This window comes from Hesperophylax consimilis, chromosome 28 (genome assembly GCF_061612785.1).
Source record: "Hesperophylax consimilis isolate HC1 chromosome 28, BYU_Hcon_1.0, whole genome shotgun sequence".
In the NCBI taxonomy this organism is placed as follows: domain Eukaryota; kingdom Metazoa; phylum Arthropoda; class Insecta; order Trichoptera; family Limnephilidae; genus Hesperophylax; species Hesperophylax consimilis.
In genome coordinates, this window is record NC_142863.1 from 13,609,992 (window position 1) to 13,636,193 (window position 26,202).

Consider the following 26,202-nt stretch of genomic DNA (forward strand, 5'->3'; position numbering starts at 1 on the left):
GTAAATTATATTTGAATCTCACAACTTTCTTCAATGTGATTTTAAAACTTTTATTTTATTTTAATTGCTGTATACTCTCACCACAATTCTTTTGCAAATAGATTAATTATTTTTAAAAACACAAACTTGCCAAAACTCTCATTTTTATAATATTTTTTTATATTTCTACAATAATTATACTATTTTTTGCTTGTTATTCTCGCATTTAGCCATGTTCCAAAAACTATATTATTTCCTTTATGCTAAGCATTATTCCTAAACAATTTTTTATATACTTCCAGTACGCAATCCCCTTTTATCATTGTGGTTATTTATAATCAACCAATTTAAAAAAAAATTCTTTTCCCTATTGTTTCCTATAATCGTCTGTTTTCCCTACAAAATAACTAACGTTTCAAAAAACTACTTCGCTTTAAAAATGGAAAACATTTCAATATAAAGAAAATATAATTGCAAACATTGTTTATATTAGAGCCCTTATTCGGAAAACCGTTTTTGTGCAGATCCATTCAAAATACGCGCCATACTTCCAACAGCAAAAATCTCAACCACAGATGTCAGTACAAGTCTTTGGTGACAGCCAGTAACGTGCTCTGAAACAAGTTAGCCATTACTTAATTGAAGCCAGTTTGTGCGATCGGCGCTTGTCATATTTGTCGCGGTGGTATAGTTTTATTTTGCTTGCGTTATTTGTCAATATATTGTAACATAGTATCTGGGATATTAAATTTTCAAATTTTATGGAAAATTTTGATTGTCTATGGAAAGATGGCATTTTTTTCTTTCTTCTTTCTTTTATTTCCATTGTATTCAAAACTTATGAATGAATCGATTAAAACATGTACATAAAACATGTTTTCTATTATTTGAAATATATTTTTACATACAAATTTATTTGACTTTGAATCTGTATAGGTCACACAGTCAAATTAAATGTTTTACAGCCATATCTCAGAACTAGCTTTTTCACATAACGCTGTTTTTCTGCATAAGGGCCAATTTCCAAATTTCTAGTTGATGACTTATAAGTTGCGTTAAATTATCATAAACTTTCCCAATACCTTTTCTGTGACTACTGGTAAAAGGTTTTTGTGTTATTTATATATTATATATGTTTTTAAAATTGTTTCTCAATGATTTGTACAAAAGAAATGTTATGTTTGATATTATTGATTTTTATTGCATGTTTGGAATCTATTTCTTTTGTTGCATTTATGTTTTTGCCATTTATTAAACATTTTAAAAATTATTGTTTCTTTTTTTATTTTTATTATTACATATTGGTTCATTTTTATTATTATGGTTGATACAGACAGCCCGCATTGCACCCTTAGTACTTTATAGGCCCTTTACGTAGCCCAGTCCCTTTAGCAAAGTTCAACAGGGTTTTATTGGATGTTTGGCGATGTCTCCTGGTTCCACAACATGGTATTCAAGTTCCGAGTTATCTTAGCCTTCTTCCCATTAAGACGGGACTTTGGCACTACAGACTTGCTGATTTAATGTGAGGTATTTATGCGGTTAGGTTTGTGGGTTAAAATTTATTCAATTGGAAATATCTATAGTGAATTAGACAATTTCTTTATTTTTCGTGAGTTAGAGAGGAACATCTAGATTTGCGAGTCAGTGTAGGTCTAAGGTGTTGTCCTGTGTAGTGAGTGGTTTATTTATGTGGACCTCATCAATTCCTGTGCGGATTGCATGAATGAAGCAGGCATTCATTGACCATTTGTTACGTACGCATTCCTGAGCCAAATGGCACCTGATCGTAGTAAAAACCTCAAGGGTGCTGTATTAGGTGTTAGGTATTATCTGCGCCTTGGCTCCTTGCTTCTTGACACCTTGGCAAGTCGGTGCCGGGAGCAGACCGCTCCAATAACGCCCGCACAGGGACGGCCATTTATGCATTTACACATCGCTGACTCTTTAAGGCACCACCTGTACATGATGGAGGCACCTTATCACTTTATCCTGTTGACGAAGGACCAGAGTTTACAAGACATTTAAAATCCAAGCTGTTTCTTAGTGGGGTCCGCTACAAAATGAGCATTTTTCATGACAGCTGGATTGAGAGTTAACCGAAGAAGTCTCGGCATGCTGGGTGAAACATGATATCATCATGCAAAGATATTGCGCCATCAGGTATGGGGGTGTTGGTAGACATTGAAAAATTTTTGCTACACAAACCTAACCATGTACATCTGTAAAATCAGCATTAGTAGAGCAAGTGACTCCTACATGACCATAACTATGGTAACTTAAAATTAGTTAATTACAAAAATATCTAGTTATTACGGGCTGTAACGTGACTTGCAAAGATTAGATTTAAAATGTGTAATATTTCTACAGAATCATAAAATCTTATATGTTTCTAATATAAAATTAATATGTATAATCAACTGGTAAAATATATTATAGGTAGGTACTTTATCACCTATCTGGATTTTAAAAGTTTGAATAAGGTCATATTATAAATATAAAATTTTACCTTAAAATTTTTTAATTCTCATCAGTGCAAGCAGAAAGTGTTCATTACTTTATAATAATTGTAGGTTATTATTATTTGTACTGCAAAATGTAGATAATCTTATATTTATTGTAATCTCTTCCAAAAACAGGTGAAAACAATTATTTGTTTCTACTAGAAATAATAATACTAATGCAAGTGAGCGACTCCCAGATGGTAAGTAAGTTATACAGGGTGTCCGGAAACTCGTAGTACAAGCGGGAAACTGGTGAATCTACATCACATTTGGAGTCGATTTTGTAGTATATTTTTTTTTTATTTGAGCTTTCGTTATCGAGTAAATCGAGTTTGAAGTTGATTTTTTTGTTTTTTTTGTTTTTTTAATCAATTTCTTATAAATTATTACTGAAGATCAAAGTACCCAACTAATTAAAACTATTTGAAAGTAAAACAAATGAAGAAACTCGGATTTGAAGCATTATTTTGAAATCACCCTTCATTTAACCCGGTGTAATCATAAAATATTTCTGCTCTGCAGGGTTAAAACATCTGTTATTCAACCCTAAACACCAGAAAAAACTTTAACCCTAAAATAGCCGAAAAATATTTTTTTTTGGTTTTTTTTTTTTTTGAAAATGCTCAAATCAAAAAACTTTATGTTTTTTTGGGTTCCCCATGTGGTGTAGATTCTCCAGTTTCCCGCTTGTACTACGAGTTTCCGGACACCGTGTATATTCTTGAACTTTGATGGAAAGGAACATATACCTACAAATTATTATAGCCCCATTTGATTTCATACACTTTATTTAGCCCTTTTGACGGCTAACTTATATTTTATTTGCTAGTTGGGAGCGGGTCATGCGAATTTTGTGGCCCGTCTGATGACTATTACTGACAAAGATTATATACCTATTCCTACCCAACCCTCATACCTTTTACCTCTCGAGAACTTCTTCTCCTTCCTTTCCTTAAAAAAGACCCTCTACACAGCATCCTAAAAGATGACATGGACCCCGAGGAAAATAATTTCCCTCATTTCCTGTGTGGGTTTAATGTAAAAAAAAGAAGTTCAACACACCTTCGAAAAGTGATATAAAGTCATGAAAAGTGATATAAAGTCATGAAAAGTGATGAAACTAAAAGTAGGTTAAACGGGTTCGGTTTAGAGTTTAGTTTTTTTTTAATCGCTGTAAATGACTTTATATAGCTTTTTAAAGGTGTGTTGAATTGTCATTGTGTTGAGTTATCATAGAACCATCATCCTGAACGAGTTTGGAATGTTGAGGTCCTGGAGGAAAATGTTGAGGTTAATTTAGGTTAGGGTTAGATAGTACTTAGTATATCATATTATATATTATTTTTAAGGAATCAGTTTAAACTTTTCAAAATAATTCTGTATAATTTTTAAGTGTCAGTAGGTATTTTTTATTATGAAAACCTTCAGCAACTGGTTTCCGGAAATTAAAAATGTTAATTTAACAGGTTTCCAGAAACCCGCTTGATTGGAGCATTTGATTGTGTTCTTGACGATATAGAATATATTCCAATGTTTTTGGGTAAGAAACAATCGTTGTAAAAAATTATCTATGACATAAGAAATAAGAAAAATGTTAAATGAAACCATATGTAATTTATTAAATTAAATTGTTTACAAGCGTAAAACGCTTATTGAATTGATACAAATTAAGGTTGGAGTGTTTCACAAAAATTCAAATGTAACATTGTCATCAAATGACCAATCAACACCATTTTGTTTGTTGATATTTGAAAGGTCCTCGTTGAACGTTGATTCCATGTTGTTTATGCTTGTCACCTGAACACAGTTTGATAAAAATATTAAATGAACCCAGAATCGATGCGTTTTAACAGGGACCTTTAGAAATGTTAAAAAAAAATGATAGCACTGATTGGCCAATTGATGACAACTCTACATTATAATTACTGTGAAACACCACTACCTAAAAAAAGAGGAACAAGGTATTGAAAGATCAAATTTTCGAAATTTTCATAGTTCTTAAATAAAAACTATTTTAGAAACATGTAAACTTTTGTGAAATCACAAAATAATTTTACATTTTAGACAATAAAAATACTTATCTCCCTGATAAACATAAATATATTAATTCTGTAGACAGAAAACATGTAGCGAAGATCTTTTCATTAAAATAGTGTATTTTTGTTGTAAATAATTATATGAAAAAAATATATTTGAAAAAAAGCAAAGTAGCGAAATTTATTTTTTGTCAGACGAAATTAAATTTGTTATAATAATAATAGAAAAGTATGGAAATGATAACATTTAAAATTCTTTTTGATTTCTTGTTGAATTTTATACACCGTGTTCCACGCTCATACTGCGAAACTTTAACGAGGGGTTAAAAAATCCTATTAAAGTTTTTTAAACTAATTACAAAAGAATAATAATTGTTCTGTGTAATGGTGGCTTTACTTTTGCGAGTAATGCACGTGTTCCGATAACAAAATGGCCTCCCTCACATTTAAAATCTTAAATAGAACAGCCAACCGAGCGGGAATAAATATTAATTATAAAGGAGTGTATATAAGAATGCTTTGTAAACCTCACAAAAATAAGTTATTTATTTGGACAAAAGTGACAAAAATATCTATTTTCTACATAAGTTTTACCCCCAAAGTTACACGGTGTATATAATATTTTCTTCAGTTTAGTTTGTGATATTGAATTATAAAAAATGCATTGTATTTTGTTAGTGATGATGAAAAAACAAAACCTAAAAATAATGTTTGGAAAACCTTTTGTTTTGTAAATTAAGTTAACTTCTATAAATTATTGTTTTTACATAAGTATAACAACATTGTGTAGGAATTTTTTTGGAGTTATGATTTGAACATTAAAAAAATTTATTGACATTACGGCATGATATTTCATCAAAATGACAATAAAACACACCTTTAAAAAGTGATATAGTCATTAAAAGTTATGAAACAAAAACTAGGTTAAATAGTTAGCTTTGTAACCTATTTAACCTTTCCTCATCTGTGGTATGTATTTACTACACATTGCTTCTAATAACTTTAATAACTCTATAAATATAATAAATTCTGGGTTCAGATTTAAGGTATTCCTCCGTTATACATTTATGCACTGAATTAAAAAATAATATATTACATAGTTTTCAAATTAAATTAAAAATCAGGGTTTTTTGTTAAAAATCGGGAACAAATACACCAATAGAATCAACCGTGTGATACTAAATACGCGAAGAGTGTGCGAGGAAATGACACGCTATTGACGTCCCGCTTTAATTCGCTACGCGGGAACATGAGACATCTACACTTCTGCAGTTGTAGTTTTTGATTTAGACCAAGGCTGCCCAACCCCAGGCCCGCCGGCCACAATGTGGCCCGCGAACGAATTATAAGTGGCCCGCGTGAACAATTTTCAAAAAACCCGCCAATCCGCTAATTTGAAAAAGTGTCGCGGGTCCGCGGTAAAACAAACAATGCAGCTTGCGCGCAGTCACGAGTGTTGCCAACGAAGGCGATTTATCGCTATTTAGGCTACTCAGAACGAGAATCAGCGACGAAAAAATCTAACCTGTTGAACTTACTTTTTAAACAAAAATACACCGGTTTTTGATATAATATTTTTTGCGTCCGAAATGGAATCTTGTAGCCACCCCCCCCCCATGGAATTCGAAAAATTGTTGTAGGGAATCACATGATGTTTTTGGGTGCGCGGAATTTTTTCTCAGCGAAGTTCCGTAACAATCCCCCCCCCCATGGATTTTAAAATATTTTGTGCGGAGCACTCATTTTGAATTTTTTTTGTGGGGAATTATTTTTTATAGAAATTTTCTAACAACCCCCCCCCATGGAAATAGGAACCGTCAGGTATTCAGTGGCCCGCCAGTGATTCAAAATCGTCAATTTCGCCCAACTGTTAAAAAGGTTGGGCAGCCTTGATTTAGACCATCGATACCTACGACCGCACAGCTGCGTTTGTGCTAGCCGCGCCGCTAGCCAGTTGGGCGCGAACCGTCGTTAGATGTGGACCCCTCGCACGTTTCTTTAGCATCTGCCGATAGTTTTTTCATGTTTTCAGCAATTAAATTACAATTATTATCACCTTTGATGTAAAATATAATAAACATAATCGATTAGCCATAAATATTCATATTTTTCCAATATTAAATCGCTTATTTTGAGATGTGTATTGACTACACAGCACCGTAACGCGTGTATTTTTTTTAGCACAGTAAGGGAAAGGTTAACCTAGTTTTTGTTTCATCACTTTATATCACTTTTTGTAGGTGTGTTGAACTGTCATTTTGATAAGATACCCGGTCACCCGGCAGTTAACATACCAAATTAATGTCGGTCCTACCCGATCGGTATTTGGCGAGGTTGTTAGCGTGGTTAACTCCAGTCCCTGGGAAGGAAGGTACAATCCTCAGTTAAACCAAAAAAGATATTATAAAATATACAGTAGATAAACTATGTTTTTTTCAGTAGCAAATTTATTAATATTTCTGATAAATTCAAAACATTTTACGGAATTAATCAAATAATTATATTTAATACACAAGATGAATTGAAATTTTCACGGTCAAAGGTATTAGCGTGATTTATTTTTGGGGTATTATGCCATGTTGCACTACCTACTTCCTTCTAACGTATCGGACAGTTTTACATTGTTCATCAACACAGGGCTGATGTATATCAGAGAAAGAGAAAGCGAAATTTCGGCACAATACCCCAAAAATAAATCACTATTATATTTGTCACGTAATTGAAAATGACGATTACGTATTAGAATTATAAAATAGTATGTATATGTAATTAAGTTGTATTTCTCAATTCCCCTGTTCATTAATACATAATTATATCCATTAATATTGTTCATTAAAATGTAAACAAATCTTAGATATATTGGCGTTGGGGAAGGATGTACAAAATCAAAATATATGATTCGTTCAAAATTATGAGTTTTTAATTTATTTATTAACTAACTTTATTTATTAATTAACTTTATTTATTAACTGCCTTTATTTATTAACTAACTTTATGTATAAACTAACTTTATTTATTAACTGACAGGGTGACATGACAACCTCTAGCAGCGCAGTAAATACCATGACTTACAAACAAATTAATTTTTTAATGAATTTGAATGTAATATTTCTGAATTTTAATAATATTGCTTTATCATAGTGGTAGACACTCTCAGAATCACACTGGTCAAAGAGCACAGTTAGGAAAATATGCCAGGGCGTATGCCGTGTGTTGGGTCTTTTTAAATATATTTTAATACACGAAAGTTCTGAAAGGAAAATGAATAAGGGGTGGTAGGAATATAGGGGTTGGTGTGTCCAGGAGTGGCAGACATTGGGTCGAGAGATGTCAAAGAGTCTCCGAACCAGCACGCAGCATCTGCCGCCAGATGTAGACCTGAACACACCTCACCTGGGCACCCCCGCTAAGTCACCAAACGTAGCAAATCACTTGGGGTGACCTATGGCAGCGGTGTTTGTATCCAAGAAATGGTTCCTGGGGGGGTGGTACCCATTCCCGCCTCCAAAAATTTGTATGAAATGGTTTTATCTGTGTTTGACTAGCCAGATCCTTCCCCACCCTCTTCTTCCCCATCTCCATCCCCTCCTCGCGACATACCCTGATTGAGGGTGCTTTAGTCCCACTGGCTACAAATGATCAGGAGCAGTTGGGACTCTCGTGAGTTATTCACATAAGGAAAAAAAACACTTGAGGTAATTTCGATCATAAATTTATACCAACAATGAAAAATTTTTAATTAGTGAAAGCCATTTATTTATTTTTAAATTAAATACAGCCATAAAAACATATTTGCATAGCTCATAATAATTATGTTTATTTATTAAATCACATACAAACTCACAAACAAAATAAAGTAGAATACCAATGTTAATATAAGAACTGAATGTAATGTTAGTCATAATCTACGCATTCATAGATGGCGTTAATTTAATTATTTTATGAAAATAAAATTTTTACACTTTAAAATATTAAGATGAATTATTTTTTTACGCATACAAATACAAAATTGTACCGGTGATTCATATATAGGGTTTTCCAATAAGAGGTGTTATTTTGATATTCAAAGAAAAATGCCATTTTTTAATATAAATGATCGAATATTTATTTCGTTATAAAGAGGAAGATATGCCGTTAATAGTGAAAAATAACATCAGTCAAATGACCACCACGACCACGCCTACAGGACCATATCCTTTTCATGAAATTTTTCATAACCAAATCGCTAAGTGGCTGCCTTATGTCCTCGATAGCCTCACGAATTCCATCTTTGAGGTCTTGAATCGACGCTGGGCTGTTGGCGTAGATCTTTTCTTTCACGTGGCCCCAAAGGAAGAAGTCGCAAGGTGTTAAATCACAAGATCTCGGTGGCCAATTGTGATCACCTCTCCGAGAGATAACACGGTCCGGAAACATTTCCTGTAAAAGATCAATGGTTTCGTTGCTTGTGTGGCACGTAGCGCCGTCTTGTTGAAAGTAAACGTTGTCCAGATCAATACCATCCAAAATACACATAACACCTCTTATTGGAAAACCCTATATTATAACGTGCGTTACGTTTACCCAGTATAATTTTGTCATTCAAATCAAACACCTACAATCTCTAAATCCACGTATGTCTGTTTGTGTGCTTAGTTCTTCAAAACTACACAACGGATTTTAATAGGGTTTTCACTTTCGTTTAGAGAATTTCTCCCGGAAGGTTTCTGTACATAAAACATGCATATTATATTTGTATAAAGTAGAGAAAAGTCGATGATTTGTAATCTAGTAGTAAAACATATATTTTCGGACTCTTACATTGCTAACGCTGGCTAAACCTTATGAGATACGTACTTCAAAATAATGTACTACGGAATTATATGTATATCTTAAAAAAGCCTACAGAAAACTAGTGTATTATGAAATATAGAATTTGTGATAACAAAAACCTTTTTTCCACTTTCAAAACAATATATTCACAACAAAATTACACAATGTATAATACATAATTGCATAAAATTTTTTTATCGAATGAAATTAGACAGTTTTTGTTTGATTTCTTTGGATGGCTGAGCTTGATCAAATGGTGATCGCTGATTCAAAATATTCGATGGAAAAGCATTATATGCGGTGATTTGTGGAAGACTAGAGTCGTGTAAACTAATGATTATCCAATCTATTCCATACATAACCAAATCTCTCTCGCGTTCTGTCAATTTCCTCATTCTTTTTGCCAGCAAAATGGAGAATATTTCGCACTCATCATCTTCTAAGGTTCTCTGGCCTGAAGCATTTTCTGGGTGTTTAAATGCCTTCATCATTAGTTTCCAGGCCTCTTGAAGTTCAGGATTTGATGTTTGCAATGGTACAGTTGCAGGGGTAGCGGAAGTTGCAGTTAATGGTTCATATTCGTTGTGATCTGGAATTTTGAATAAGTATCGAATAAGTTTGCTGTACTGAAAAAAACTTAAGATCATAATGTAATGAACGTAGGTTGGAGACTACCGAATAATTGACAACGCGAACGTAGGTATAAAAAGCAGGTACGCCTGTTCATTGTCCTTTTCCCAGTTTGATTGTCTTACCAGTTGAACTTTATAATAACATACTTATCGTATCGGAGTGATTAATTATTGTACATTTCATTTAACAAACAACATACATAAAAATGATTTGATGTTTGCAGTGGTACAGCTGCAGGAGTAGCGGATGTTGGTTGGTGCAGTTGATGGTTCAACACAAGCCTCGCTATGTTATGGTGGTACATCTTATGTATAAAATTAGGTGAAATAATTGCTATATTTTCTGTAAATTGTGTAAAATTATTTTCTGTGAATAAATAATTTAAAAAAAATATATTCCATAAAAAATCTTTATTGCGAACTGGAATTTTAAAGAAGTATCAAATAAGTTTTCTGTACTGAAAAAAAAGATCATAATGCCGTGATAACCTCGATATTGTGAGCGATAAAATTTCTAAAAATTAAAAGGGTGTTTTATCACGAAAATTATTATTTTCCCGACTTTGTCTGGCCAGTGAATTAATAAATTCACAATCTTGAATTTAACTGGCAACATTTTTTCAGGAATTTTGGCACCGTTTCCGCAGTGACGTGACTTCTGGAATTCTCGCCGTTTTGGGGAGCGACGACTTTTCGATTATGTCACATTATTTAAGTTATTGACATTTTTTTTTAATTTTCGAGCAATCCTTGTTGTTAAGGATGATTGTGCCGCGTACCATCGTGATGATAGGAGTTTTGAAGATGAGTGTCTCTTTTCGGTTTTAGTTTAAAGTGTGCTGAGTGACACCGGGAGTTTTGCTTTTCCTCGCTAATCGAAAGCCATCTGCCGCTGGAGATGATGGAGTACTTATTTAATAATAACGCAGATGCGCCCCGAAACTGAGTCGTTCACGCAAATGCCTTATTTGTGGGCCCCCCTCGATGGACAAGGCCTCGACATGTGCAATCTACCAGCACTTTGTCGGCTACCCTCGCTTTAAGGAGCGAGCTCGCATTTGAATGAATCAGCTTCAAGGGATGCTGTGGAGTTCTTGCGCCTGCCTTCTGCCCATCCGAGTTGTTCCACGTACTTTCTACGTAGATTTTTTAGATTATCAGTTTTACTTTGGGTCCACAGGTATGATTGTTGTTTGATAATTATTTTTGCAAATGCTGATTACTAATACATAATGTGTTTTGGTTTAAATATATATTATATGATTGCTCCTAGCAAACTCTTTTTATTTCAGAACAAAAAAAATTGAACCTTTTTCCAATAACAGCACAATCTTTCCCATAGCCCACCTTAACCTAAGAGGGTCTCAACAGCCCCGGCAATAATTTATACATGACATTTAACACCCCAACGCATTTACATGTATAGTTTCTTTTCATCATTCTTTTCCGGGAGAGGGGTGCTGATTTTATTCGGCCAGTCAACGCCATCGAGAGTCACTTCATTCAGTTATTAATTCTTTTTATCAGTTACAGACTTAACAAAACTTAACAGTGCTTACCAGTGCAGCCATCTTCATCAGAGTTGTCAGAGCAATCCTGCTCTCCGTCACACCGGTGCAGAGAGTTGATGCAGGCCCCAGAGTTGCAGCGAAACCAGTATGGGCTCAAGCAAATCTTATCTTCTGCAATTAAAACCGTATCAATTATAATGCTTCAACTTCTCTAGCGCCAAAAGTACCCATTGGATACGAAATATTTGTATCCGTTGAGCGCCGGCGTACCCATGTCCGCACACTACGGAGATATTAAGATGCGGGAGCTAGTCTTTCCAAGGGTTAATTAAAATATAGTCCGTCAACAAGGTCCAGAAATTTAATAAAATGGAACCAAACATTTTCATTACTATGGTAATACCAAGTTTGGGGATTTGGTGAGGAGACAAGCAATGAAAGAGGTTTTGAAGGTCACAGTGTTTTAATTGAGTTAGGATGCAGTATATGAGATGACTTCAGGACCGATGATGAAGACTCCGGATGCAGGCAGTGTAGTGTTGGTCAATGTGCGGGTCAGTGAATCGACGTCGCTTGCTGGTGACCGTACTCGTGGACGTGTCAGGAACTGGTGAAGACCATGGGTCTTCCGGGTGCTCCAGTGCTGAACAGGGTAGCTGAAGGTACGGTGGACCTGTTCAGCGGTTTTGCGTTAGATGCGTAGACCGGCGAGGATGCCGCGGGGTCTAGGTGCGTGAATGAAGCGCTGGCCAGGGATGCTGGGACCAGGGCGCTGTGATGATCCCGTTGGAGTCCATGGTTGAACCGTGCAGAGCCGGGTGTAAGGTCCTGTGCACAGTTTGTCACTCGCGAGACTGGTAAATTGTTGGCTGACTAATGACTGACTGACTGCTTGTTGCGTCGGGCCTATTTATATAGTCAAGCCCACGGCGGTAGTAACTACGCGAGACCGCTGGTAAATTGGAGGTTGCTCGCTCAATCTCGATCCTTCGATCGTGCTGGGAGTACGCCTAGGCAATTGGCTAGAACCTTCTAGCGAATGCGCGAAATGTACCTAGTCAAACTCGCAATGTATTGACGTAGGTAGTTCGCTCACACGTAGCAGTAAGTAGGTAGCTCGTAGGCAGGTAGCTGGTACCTATTTACATTATGCGATGAATTAGGTTGCGTAAAATGTCTCGTACATTTCTGGAGCATTCCAGAGACATCGATACCAAGTAACACGTTCATTGGTTTTTAAAAGAAATTGCAGTAGATTTAAATGTGAGGTTCTGTTTGATTTCCGAATCTAACGATGAGATTATCAATGGACAGGAGAAATAGCACAATTCAATTTATTTTTCTCAACTTTTAAAAACATGTGTGCGTTTCTTTCATAAAGTCTTTATTTTGATTTAAGGCTGTGACAAACCACGCTATAAGCGCTTTATATTTGCGTGGCTTGACCTATTTGTATGGCAAGCGATATGCTGAAATAAGCCAAGCCATGATGCATATAACATAATGTGTCGCCTACCTTAACATCACAGTGGTATTATTGATACAATCAAAGAGTCACAGTTCATTTTTTAGTTCATTTCAGACGTGCCTTTGAAACAAATGTTTCATTTGGCTTAATAGTCCAGCGCAGTAGATATCCATCCCATTTAAGTTTCGTTAAACACAGTATTTGTACTGGAAAGTTAAGCCTCGTTTAGGCAAATATTTGGATCACGAAACACGCCCAATTTTTGTGTTATTTTTTATTCTTATGTCAACAGTAAACACATTTTGTTGGTTTTCTAAACTTTAAACAAAAAAATTCAAAAGAATGTAGGTAGGTACATTAATCATTATTCGAACTTCTATTGAATCAATTATATTATGTAAAATGACCCAATCATGAAATTACCGCAGTTCTCTTCATCGGAATAATCAGAGCAGTCCTTGTATCCGTCGCAGTGAAAGAACTTATTTATGCACTTCCCGTTGGTGCACTTGAAATGCCCCGGGAGAGTGCAGTTGGGACCGGTGTGGGTAATTGACCCCAGGGGCCCTCCAGTGACATCTGTGGCCAGAGTCGCCAAGCTCAACACCAGAATGCCCACATAATAAAACAGCTCTTTTCCCCTGAAAAATTAAACACAACATGTAAATACCTCTATAGCCGAGCTTATAAAGCAATTCAAATAGTGGTGCTGACTAGTGTAACGATAAATTTAAAAATCTACGGCAGTTTTATTTTGTAGACATTTAAAACGTTAACTTCTTGTAGGATAAAGGGAAAATTTGACCTTAAAACAAGGACATTGGTCAACAACACCACTGTTACATCTCATCTAATTACTGCGCAAGTGTCATTTTTCTAAGGAATAAAACACAAGTTAAAATAATGGAAATAATTCAGAAAAGAGGCATGAGGTCTATATCGTACTGTAGCAGATATACAGATATACAATGCAAAGTCAACTCAATATTCTAAGTTTGTGGCAACGTTTATTCTACAATAACCTAGTATTAATACGGGTTTTCCAATAAGAGGTGTTATTTTGATATTCAATCGTAAAAGATCAATGGTTTCGTTGCTTGTGTGGCACGTAGCGCCGTCTTGTTGACGTTGTCCAGATCAATACCATCCAATTCCGGCCATAAAAAAATCATTAATCATCTCTCGATAGTGCAATCCATTCACCGTAACTGTTGCTCCAGCCTCATTTTCGAAAAAGTAAGGTCCAATGACTCCGCCGGACCATAAACCGCACCAAACAGTCACAAGTTGAGGATAGAGAGGCTTTTCAACAATAACTCTTGGGTTTTCCGAGCCCCAGATGCGACAATTTTGCTTGTTGACGAAGCCACCGAGGTGGAAATGGGCCTCATCACTCAAGATGATTTGCATTTGATTCACTCAAGTGAATTTTAATAATTTCAATGCGTTGTTGAAGCGTGTATCGTTCCATTTTTATGGCGTAGTTTTTACTTATCAAATGTCAAAAAATGACAGCTTCAAAAGTAACATCTACCGAAATAGTAAGCTATTCAAAATAACACCTCTTATTGGAAAACCCTGTATATAAGAACATTCAATGTTACCAGATTATATGTTAAAAAAGTGTTATTAATAGTACAGTCCATGGCTATCCTACAAGAAGCTGCAACGATTTTAGGCTTCCAAAGATAAATTTATCGGCAACACGAAACAATATTTCTATCATGCTAAGCACAAAGAGTAAAGGCAAGGCCAAACCGCCGCGATCATTTTGCGTCCACGATGGCGTTCACGGTCAGCGTCCTGTGTGCGTGCAGAACCGTTCACACCAAACTAGCGATCAATTAGCGATCAGCTGGCGTCCGTGGCACTTGTACGTTCGTCTCGGTTGTGTGGTAGGTATAGCTCGGAGCGGGAACCATTTAAATAATCATAATCATGTTTGGAGACGAATCTGAAGAAGAATTATTACTTTTAGCGGCTATTGCAGATGATGAAGATAGTAGCTTATCTACCCTAAACGAATATTTTCGATTTACGGTTTATTTATTTATTAAGTTGGAGTTTATAATTCGGTAATCGAACCTATGTAGTGGCTATATATTGGATAAGTTGGCCGATTTTTTTAAGCACTGCAAGTATTTTATTTTTATTTTAATAATATTCGTTATTAGGGTAGATAAGCTATTGGGAAGATGGTGAAAAAGCCCCTGAAAAGTGTAAATTTACTTAAAAGACGGTTTGGTAAGATAAATAATTTCGACGGGTTGGTAGGATAAAATGAATCCCATAATGCAGTTTTGTTAGAATTTATGTATATTAGAATTAACTATTTTTTTTAATGAATTTTAATTACAAGAGTTTCTTTCGATTTCAATATTTTAAATATCAGATTAATGGGGACAAAATTAAATAAGAATGGTTTACACTTACATAAAACAAATTAATCGAACACATATATAATAATTACAACTTCTTTTGTACAAAATATAAACATAGAACTGTGCTAAAAAAATACACGCGTTCCGGCGCTGTGTAGTCAATACACATCTCAAAATAAGCGATTTAATATCGGAAAAATATGAATATTCATAGCTAATCGATTATGTTTATTATATTTTATATCAAAAGTGATAGTAATTGTAATTTAATTGCTGAAAACATGAAAAAACCATCGGCAGATGCTAATTTCGTTGATCATTCTCTCTGTATTTGTATCCGACATCATGAGAAATACCACAAACTCAGAGATGCGTGCAGCGTGCAGATCCTGCAAGCAGCAACTGATCGCGGACGCGAGCGATCGCCGCGTCCAGACGCTGCACAGGACGCCGCGGCCAATCTGAGAACGCTTCGATGTGAACACGTTGCTACAAGTTCATACACAACATCTGATCGCCACCGTGCACGGAATCGCGGACGTGCTTTGAACGCGGCGGTTTGTTCAGGCCTTTAGTCAAAAACAATTGTTCAGGAGAGCGATTTCAAATTTATAAACTGTGATTATTTCTATTGCCTATTTTCACTATAATACTTCTGGGGCCTTCAGGGAACCAAGGAGGAGTTGAGATAAGAGATCCAAAGGGGATTGGAGAGGATAGATGTATAGACCTGGGAAGAGAAACCATAAGACATAGCCTCGTATCCAATGTCAATGTGAACTTTATCATGGGGACCGGGTTCCTGTTGAAGGAGTGAGGTAAAATGGGAGATAACACAATGGGCCTATGGCCTAAGTGCTCATGGGAACTATATACTTATAGTTCAAAACTGTCTCTTATAAATATTATCTTAACTCGTGACAGTTAAGTCCTAAAACTACGAAATCGAAAGCACTACAATTGATGTACTTTTTGCTTGCCACTTTGAGATTTCTACTGCCCGTCTAGATATAAATATATTGCAACGTCATTGAAATTTAGTGTTTTCAGAAGTGGCTATGGAAATATTTTTGGGTATAGAAAAATTATCGTACATGGACAAAGATTAACAGCTTACTTCATATCGCGAAAAAATCATAATTTTTGTTGATATTTCTTTAATAATGTGTGTATAATATTTTGAATTGAGCCGCTATCAATAACACCTTACGTAGATGGCGATGAGGCTTAAATTTCACACTATACAATAAAACCATAATCGAAAATGGGTTCGTAAGTAGGAGATTTTGAACTAGCAGTTTTCATAGGCCTTATAGATTATTTTTTTCTGGGCTTATAAAAAGACTTATCTAAAAAATACTCGATTATTTCAAAGGCCAAAATGTATTCTACTCGCAGTATAATAGTAATTAAAGCGTCTGAAACATTTCTAGGCGACCAAATTTTCAAACCAAAAACACATGATTTTGAATTACTACGTAGTGCATCGCCTTAGATATTAAAAAGATTAACAAAACGATAATATTTCTGAAGTACCTGCCTACATATTTATAACATTGCGCAATTATATATAATACTGAGCAAATGTCGCTTTACTAAACTTTGAAACACGTTATTTTCGAGTTCCTGCGACAAGTGTAAAATATTATTGCGTTCGTTATAAAATATTACTTACATACAATTATCCTATGTAACTTATTATTAATTTCCACTCACCTAATCATGTTTTAACAGAGTTAATAAAATAGTATACCAAAAGAAATAAATAAACCCTCTCCCTTCACCAAGCCAAAGATGCAAAGAAATAAAGCAAATGGCGCGGACTGTCAATACACCACGATCTAAGCACTTAGCAAGTTGTACCACAACAAGTGCAAGTGGAATTCCCAGAAACGGTTATTCCCCAAGGATTATTTTTGGACCCTGGATTACAAATCTTAATTGTGGCTATTACAGGCATGGAGATAAAAAGCCAGCAGTATCAGACGGTTCACTCTAGTGAAAATTAATTTTTATTTCATTATATTGATACAGACAAACATTCTTATGGACTTCCAACTATAATGCCAATGCTATCGAACGAAGTCATGCGCCTTTAATTCGTTTGATTTGTAACTGTTTGATCAAATAATTTTACTAAAAAGAAGCGAAGAAAACATTGATGTTGGGATCTTTTTTATTTTTATTAAATTATTTTTCATTTATACATTTAGCATAAACAGTAATTATTCATATGTTCTAGACTAGACCAATAAAGTTCCATAAAGTTTAGTTGTTGATGTAGTATTTGTACCAAAAAATATATTTATAAATGATAAATAAATAAACATTATATAAAGAATTACAAAATGTTGTAAAACAAATACTTAAAGACAGTTGGTATTAAGGCGATGCACTACGTAGTAATTTAAAATCATGTGTTTTTGGTTTGAAAATTTGGTCGCCTCGAAATGTTTCAGATGCTTTAATTAAATACTGCGAATAGAATACATCCTGGCCGTTGAAATTATCGAGTATTTTTTAGATAAGTCTTTTTATAAGCCCAGAAAAAAATAATGTGTAGGCCTATGAAAACTGCTTTAAAGTTCAAAATATTCTACTTACGAACCTATTTTCGGTTATGTTTTTATTGTATAATGTGGAAAATTAAGTTATTTATAAAATGATCGAATTTTTTTAAATATTTGTGCCTGAACATCCACAAAATAAAATAAAAGGCACTTTTTGCCCTGTTTTTTTTCTTGCATAAATCAAAACAGGTGGATGGTGTGAAGCGGGAATTTAAGCCTTATCGCCATCTACGTAAGGTGTGTTATTGATAGCGGCTCGATTCAAAATATTGCACGACGTAGTGCATCGCCTTAATATCGTCACCTTAAAGCAACAGTGGGATATCTTGAAAAATGCTGTTCTGAGATAATAGGACTTTTAGGTTTGCGTGAGCTCTAGCAGCATCAAATTAACTAATCTTGCAGATTAATGATATGGTATAAGAGAGGTTAATTATTTAACATCAACACAAAATTGTAATAATAGAAAAATAATTAATTTTTTCATACTAATTTTGACAAAGTATACGTAAATCTGGAAATATCTCACTGTTGCGTGGAGTGTTTGGTAATCATCTCAAATTATCTCAGTGTAGCATTGTAATAATATTACGAGTTTAGATGGATAAATGAATTAATAATTGTTCCTCGCGAGATTTTTTCAATGTGGACGACTGTTTCAGGCTAATAATTGCTTAAAATAATTAATAATTGCTTAAAATAATTAATAATTCTTATTTCTGCATGTTTTTCCATGATGTTTATAATCATAAATACATTTTAAACAGTACACACCCACTCACTCCTATAGTTTGTCAACACGACAATTGACGATAGTAAGGTGGTATAAAAATGAAAAAAAAAATATATATTTGTGCTTATAAATTTATTTATGAGAAGCGTGATATAATGTATGTAACAAAAATAACAGAAAAACCTTAAGAATAAAAGTATGTAACAAAATTAACAGAAAACCAAGAATAAAAAGTAGGTATGTATAAAAAAAAAACAGAAAACCTTTAGAATAAAAAGTATGTAATTTTTTTTACAGAAAACTTTAAGAACAAAAAAATATAACAAATATGTGTTGATTCCCTGGAAACCTACAATGAACCTTCATCGTTATTTTCTTCTTGTACATCGCAGTCTGTATTTGCAGTATTAATTAATTCAAAACAAATTATGAGGTTTTTTTGGTATAACACCACTTTGGCAAACAAATAAGAAATCACGATTTTTATTCGGTGGAATTGTAGGTGGAACTGTATAAGCTGGTCCTAGAATTATACTATTCTCATTCCGAACATTCTTTAGTCGCTCTCTCACATTAACACTCTGATTAAATGGATCCTCGGTGTAGGTGCTTTTGTATTTGATAACTGACGGTTCGTCTTTAGTGATCTGTAATATCTTAACTTTATTCCAAATACATTTATTTTTGTCCATAAACATCCAGAATTTTTCCAGTCTTCTCACATACCTTCTTCCAGTCAATGAAGTCCGTTGTTTCCATTTCTGTTAACTTATAACGAGGTTCATTCTTCTTGGAACACTTTATGATCATCGCTAACTCCGTTGGAATAAATATTAGGCCTTCTTTTAAAACCCTGACCTTTTTCTCTGTCTATGCAATAATGAATGGAGTCTCCTTTGTTCTCTGAGTGCCCAACAATTAGGTATATATGGGTAATGATTTGAATATCAAGTGTTCATAGTGCATGCATGTACATAGAAAATAAATAAAATTGTTTTTATTCTGTGCCACGCAGTTATCAGAATAAAAGTTCACTTCCCGTTTCCCTTGTCAAAGGTCTTTTAAAAATGTGTACACGCAGGTAGACATTTCAACTGCGCATCTTTTAGCTACACCCTCATGCCGCATGTAACAATGGCCCTGTCGTGTTTGATATTGTAAATACAGAAGTTATAACGTTTAACTTGCTCTTAATAAAAAAATAGAAATATTGCTATTTGGCAACGACATAACAGCTTGAAAGTCATAAATGGCAACTACAGTATCATCAGTATGGTCTTGGTAATGTTTTTATCTTTTTCTTGTCGAGATAGCTTTACATTCTGAATGTGTTCAGAATATTATTATTTTTTTCTAATATCTCATTTGCAGTACTATAGTTGTATTATACACAAAATGCGCAAAGGTTCTTTTTTGGTTTAAAAAAATATATATTGAATTTGTATTGAATATTTTCCTGTATGTAGGGTGTGTAACATAGAGATTACCTACCGAGACACACTTCTATTTGTACAAATTGTACATCTTTTGGATATTTGGAGATCCGAGCTGATCCTGCACGACAATAGTGCGATTCCACTCTACTAAAGCTGTTGATGTGATTCATAACACCATCAACTAAATCATCCTTTTGCAGGAAGCTGTCTGTTTTCTTTTTTAATGCAGTGCTTATGGTATTATTGCTTATATCTAAGGTTGCCATAAAAAAATCTTACACATACGTATGTTATGTCCATCTCTCTCAAAATAATAACCACTATTAGCTAGCATTCATGGAATCATAAATATTAAAATATTTTAATCGATCAACTTCCAAAACAGATTCAGAACATTTATATTTACAATTAGTACACAGTACAGGCTTAATTTGTTTTGCTCTGCGTATCTTTCCTGACTTTGCTACATACTCCTGACCAGTATCCACCTTCAGTTTCTTTATGTTTCTCTTCCAAGATCACCCAACTTGTTGAAAACTATAGAGCTACAGTAAGACAATAAATTTATTTCAGTATTTTAAACGACCTTTTGAAAGCAAGAGTGGGACAACATCAATATCTCAGTGTTGCTCTGAGTGACCGAACATTTCAATACTGAGATTTTACTTGTAACACTGGCAATTTTTTTTTTTACAAAATATCCCAGTAATGCATCATGTAGAGCTCAGAATTTTACATCGAACTGCATACTTATCTCAAAAGTGTATTTTTCGAAGATATCCCACTATTGCTTTAATGGGACTTGGACACGGTCAAGCGGCTTGATCGCAAGCACGTAGTTTATTGTCTATGGCACTTTGTGTCAAGCATTTTGACCGTGTACCGAAGCTGGCTTGCAAGCATTGCGCAATTCTACGTGCTTGCGGCGAGGCTTGATGCGAATTTATATTTTTGTGGGAATAGACAAACGACAATAGACAAATAAATATCACGTATCATAAACAATGATATAAATTGAATAAAATTGTTATAAAATAGGTACTTAGTTATTGTTTTTGTGTTCAATTTGTAGAAATCCATCTAATTTAAAAATTCTGGAAGTATTTTAGTATTTTTTAATAATTATGACAGCGGTTTTCAAGGTCATTAATAATCAAACTGTAGAATAAATAATTTTCTGAATTTTCAATGGAGAAAACATATTTTTTGTATGAATACCGCACAAGATATTCATACAAAAATAGCTGTAGCCTGTAATACACTTTGCAATTGCTCATGGGTAAAGCGGTACCTTAACTTGTACCATTCTTGACACCAAATTCGTTTCTTTTTATTATTTTATTCAAACATAAAGCTAACGTAAGAGCCAAGAACGCTTTGTCTTTGACAGATTCCATTTTGCCGCGAGTCACGAAATGACAGGAAGGCATAGAAGTACATATACATAGACCACCACGAAATGACAGGAAGGCATAGAAGTACATATACATAGACCACCACGAAATCACAGGAAGGCGTGGCCATGCTTGACGGAGAGGCTTGATGCGGGCTGTCAAGCCGCTAAGCATAGACAATAATAGACAACAATAGACAACAATAGACAAAAAAACTACGTGCTTGCGATCAAGCCGCTTGACCGTGTCCCAGTCTCTTTAGGTGACGATATAGTTTTTGCATGATTATACCAAAAACAATAACATAAACTAAGATACGATTATTTTAGAAAAAAAAAAAAAATTCATTTATTTCATCAAAAAATTACAGAATATACAATATATCATTAGTAAGCAAAATACCTATATGTAAGTTAGTAACAATGACATCGTTGAAAAACTAATGTTATAATAATAGAACAGTTTCTAATAGAAGAAAGAGTTAATATGTATATAAGAATGTTATATGGATATGACATAATTTACAATATTTTAAGTTGTGCATATCCTGCCTCACTAGGCCAACATGTGTTGAGGCAGATTTTTTAGTTAATTATTTCTCGCATCTTGTCTATGGTTAACTTATAAATTAATGTTTAATATAGGTTCCTATAGAGCAGTACATTATTTTAGGTTACATTTTTATTAGCATATAATATACAAATACAGCAAGTTTAAGCACAATACATACTATAATAACTATCAATGACAAGGCGTTTGATTAGGTTACATTATTGTTTGCATATACACAATACAAATACAGCAAGTTTAAGCACAATACATACTATAATAACTATCAATGACAAGGCGTTTGGTTAGGTTACATTATTGTTTGCATATACACAATACAAATACAGCAAGTTTAAGCACAATACATACTATAATAACTATCAATGACAAGGCGTTTGGTTAGGTTACATTATTGTTTGCATATACACAATACAAATACAGCAAGTTTAAGCACAATACATACTATAATAACTATCAATGACAAGGCGTTTGGTTAGGTTACATTATTGTTTGCATATACACAATACAAATACAGCAAGTTTAAGCACAATACATACTATAATAACTATCAATGACAAGGCGTTTGGTTAGGTTACATTATTGTTTGGTATTTGTATTGTGTATACACAATACAAATACCTATCATAATAACTATCAGTGACAAGGCGTTTGGTTAGGTTTCATTATTGTTTGCATAAACACAATACAAATACAGCAAGTTTTAGCACCATACATACTACAATAACTGCCAGTGACTGGTGACAAGGCGTTTGGGTGAGAGCACCAGTATATGCACCAGTATAGTTATCTTCAAATGTTATGCCGTTTATTCTAAGAGCCTTTGCATAAGCAGAATTCGACCACTTTACTGTATCTTCTTTCTAATTCTCGCATTTGACGATCCACACACGGTTTAAAAAGACATTTTGCACCCAAGGTTAGAAGAAAACGTACTTGACAAGGTGTAGGTACATCGATGATACATGGAGCGGTGATTGACTAGAAAATCTTGACGTAGATTCCATTTTCCACTGGGAGATTGGAATTTTCTGCAAAATGCAAGTTGCAGAATGCATTTGCAATGATTTATTTATAATAATATTATTCTAATTATTATATTAAAACCAATGTTCCGAATAAAAAGGAATATTTGCAGTTCAACTTATGCATTGATGATGCAGAATCGAGGTTATTTATTAGCCCCTTGTACGTATTGCCTTTGAAGACTTTCTAATTTTCAAATTCGCCTTTAAGCATACTATTATGACAAGGATATGACAGAGAAAGTGTTGAGAATAATTGTATTTATATAAAGAGTCGCGTCGCACTAAGTGGTAGATATTCGCAGGTGAAAGTCTTGAAAGAACATCATACGGAATCAAAGCGTTGCTTGAAATGGCTTTAGCCGTGTTTGGTGGTCACCAAATGAATGTAGCCAGGTTCCTCCTTTTCATCACGGCTAAATGGAAAAATACAATTTTATTTATAATACATATTCTTCAACAAAGTATCAACTACAAGTCTATGTCCTGCTTTAAATGCAGATATTTTAAGTTGACCTTGGCTAACATTCGATTGTGTTAATCTTTTAACACTTGTCTGGTTTCTTTGGGTGCAGACAGGAGGAGAAGATCACTCACGGCTGGGGAGAGCTTGGGGCTGTCCAATGTGTTCTTCAGATGCTCTCCCGTCACCTGGAGGGCTCTCTTGATAGTCAACTGGCCAAGTCTAGTAGCAGAGTCTGCCAGCAAGGCAGCGTCTAGATATGTCTGCATGATGTGGAGTGAGGTAACATATTTCACCTCCTTGTAGTCAGCGTACAAGTGTGGGTATCCACTGCTGATGGCAGTGGCAACATACTCGCGGTCCAAGACCACCTTTTTATTATTATTTATTTATTAACGCCCTATTGGGCTTTTACATAGTAAGTTGACAGTATATGTATATAAGTGTAACATGTACATGGATAAAATAGCTAAATATAATTTACTCATAAGGTAATTAGAAAATAATATGGTAAAGTAAGTCAAAGTATGAAGGCTTGACCTTTTTTTTAAAGCTAATAAATACTACAAGTTAATACTTAGCAAAAAGGTCTAAAATTAGTTGCCTTTTGAAACTCTCAAAGTTATTAACACCAAATATGTCGATAAGTTTACAATATTTGTTTGCGCAGTGATGAATTCTTGGAATTGGTGAGTACAAAGAGTAGTTAGTATTGAGTTTATTGTTACATTTAAAAGTGTCTATGCTTCGAGTTTGTCTGGCAGGTACATTCATATAAATTAATTCCAATAATTCAGGGCTGTCAATGAGAGATTTGATAATTTTGAATAAAAATAATATATCAGTTAGAACTCTTCTATCCGATAGTTTGAGAAGTCTGGTTTCGGTACGTAAGTTATTATAATTTATAAATTCGATGGGAATATTCATTTTAAAATTGATGTACCGAAGAAATTTATTTTGTACCTTTTCTAAGGCTTGAGAATGGACTTTGTAGAACGGTGACCACACTGTTGAATTATATTCTATTTTACTTCGTACTAATGAGCAATATAAATGTTTTAAAGTTAACACATTTTTAAACTTTGCCCCCATTCTCAAAATAAAACCGAGCATTCTCATTGCATCGCTAGTAGTTTCATCGATGTGTAAGTTAAACTGTAGACTTTCGTGGAATAAGATACCGAGATCAAGAATCTGTGAAACTCGAAGAAGATTAGCGCCATTAATGAAATAAGAAAAATGAAGAGGATTTTTACCTTTGTAAAAACTAATAATCTGGCATTTACTAATATTTAGTTGCAAATCATTTTCTGAACACCAAGCAAATAGTTTATTCAGATTCGACTGCAAAATAAAGCGATCATTATCATCTTTAATTATTCTGTAGATCTTCAAATCATCAGCAAATAACAGAACTTTGACTTTGCTAAAAATATTTACTATGTCATTGATGAACAAACAAAATAATATTGGGCCCAGATGAGATCCCTGCGGTACTCCACTTGATGCCGCAAATTTGTAAGAAGTGAATGAATCAACCTTTACAGCTAAGTACCTTCCCAACAGATAACTCTTAAACCATTCAAACATGCTCCCTCTCACTCCCAACAATTTTAATTTACGTATTAAGATTCTGTGGTTTACTTTATCAAATGCTTTACTGAAGTCAGTATATATGGAGTCAGTTTGATATGATGTGATAAAGCCATTAACGATATCATTAGTGTATAATATTAAATTGGAAAGCGTTGATCTTCCTTTGATAAATCCATGTTGAATTGGTGAGATTACTCGTTTAAATTGAGATATCAACTTGTCTAGTACTAGGCTTCCGAAAAGTTTGGGTAAAGTAGACATTATGCATATTGGCCTATAATTTGTTACTTCGCTCTTATTTCCTTTTTTGAAAATAGGCGTCAAATGACTAAACTTCCAAAGGTCAGGAAACACACCTGATGAGAGTGACTTCATAAATAACTTATGTATGGGATGTGACAATGAATGCATACAATTAACTAGGAATCTAGGTGGAACTTTATCGGGTCCTGAGGATTTGCGGGAATCGAGACTCTTCAGCTTAGACATAACGTCCTCTATAGTTACTGTACAGTCAGATATATCAAGGTTTTCAACCAAATTAGAACAAGAGTACTTACTGTCTACACTATTACTAACATATACACCACCAAAAAACTCAGCAAACAGATTAACAGTTTCCTGTAAATTTTGTGATTGTTTACAATCGAATGACATAGTACTAGGTATATAAGTTCCATTTTCTTTTTGGGATTTAATATATTTCCAAAATAAATTTGAGTCCTCTATGAGAGAGCTTTCGACAACACTCATGTAACTGTTATAACATTTAGTAGAGAGCTTATTACATTCTGCCCTCATTTTTTGAAAGGCAGTATAATCGATAGCCAGGCGACTTTGTTTGAACCTCTTGTGCGATATTTTTTTGACGTAAATTAAGTCAATCAGTTCTTTTGAGAACCATTTCGGAAATTCAGTTTCCCTATAAACTGTCAAAGGTACAAAATTTTTGATTGCAGAATTAACAATGGAGTAAAATTTTACAAGCTGTACATTAATATCAGCATCAGTATCTAAAAATGACCAGTCACTCTGTTTAAGAAAGTTAGAAATTTGAACATAGTCTGCTTTTTTGAAATTGCGAGTTTCTTC

General features: G+C 34.2%; 1 protein-coding gene across 1 annotated transcript; it reads right to left on the reverse strand.

Annotated features, from left to right (window-relative positions):
• Positions 1-8,418: 8,418 nt before the first annotated feature.
• LOC149410206 (uncharacterized) lies at positions 8,419-23,780 on the reverse strand. Its single transcript, XM_089648971.1, has 4 exons — positions 23,599-23,780; positions 13,366-13,583; positions 11,523-11,645; positions 8,419-9,920 (listed from the first exon to the last, which is right to left on the reverse strand). The coding sequence occupies exons 1-4, from the start codon at positions 23,778-23,780 to the stop codon at positions 9,526-9,528; spliced, it is 918 nt and encodes a 305-aa protein (XP_089505097.1). The 3' UTR covers positions 8,419-9,525.
• Between the last annotated feature and the right edge of the window lie 2,422 nt (positions 23,781-26,202).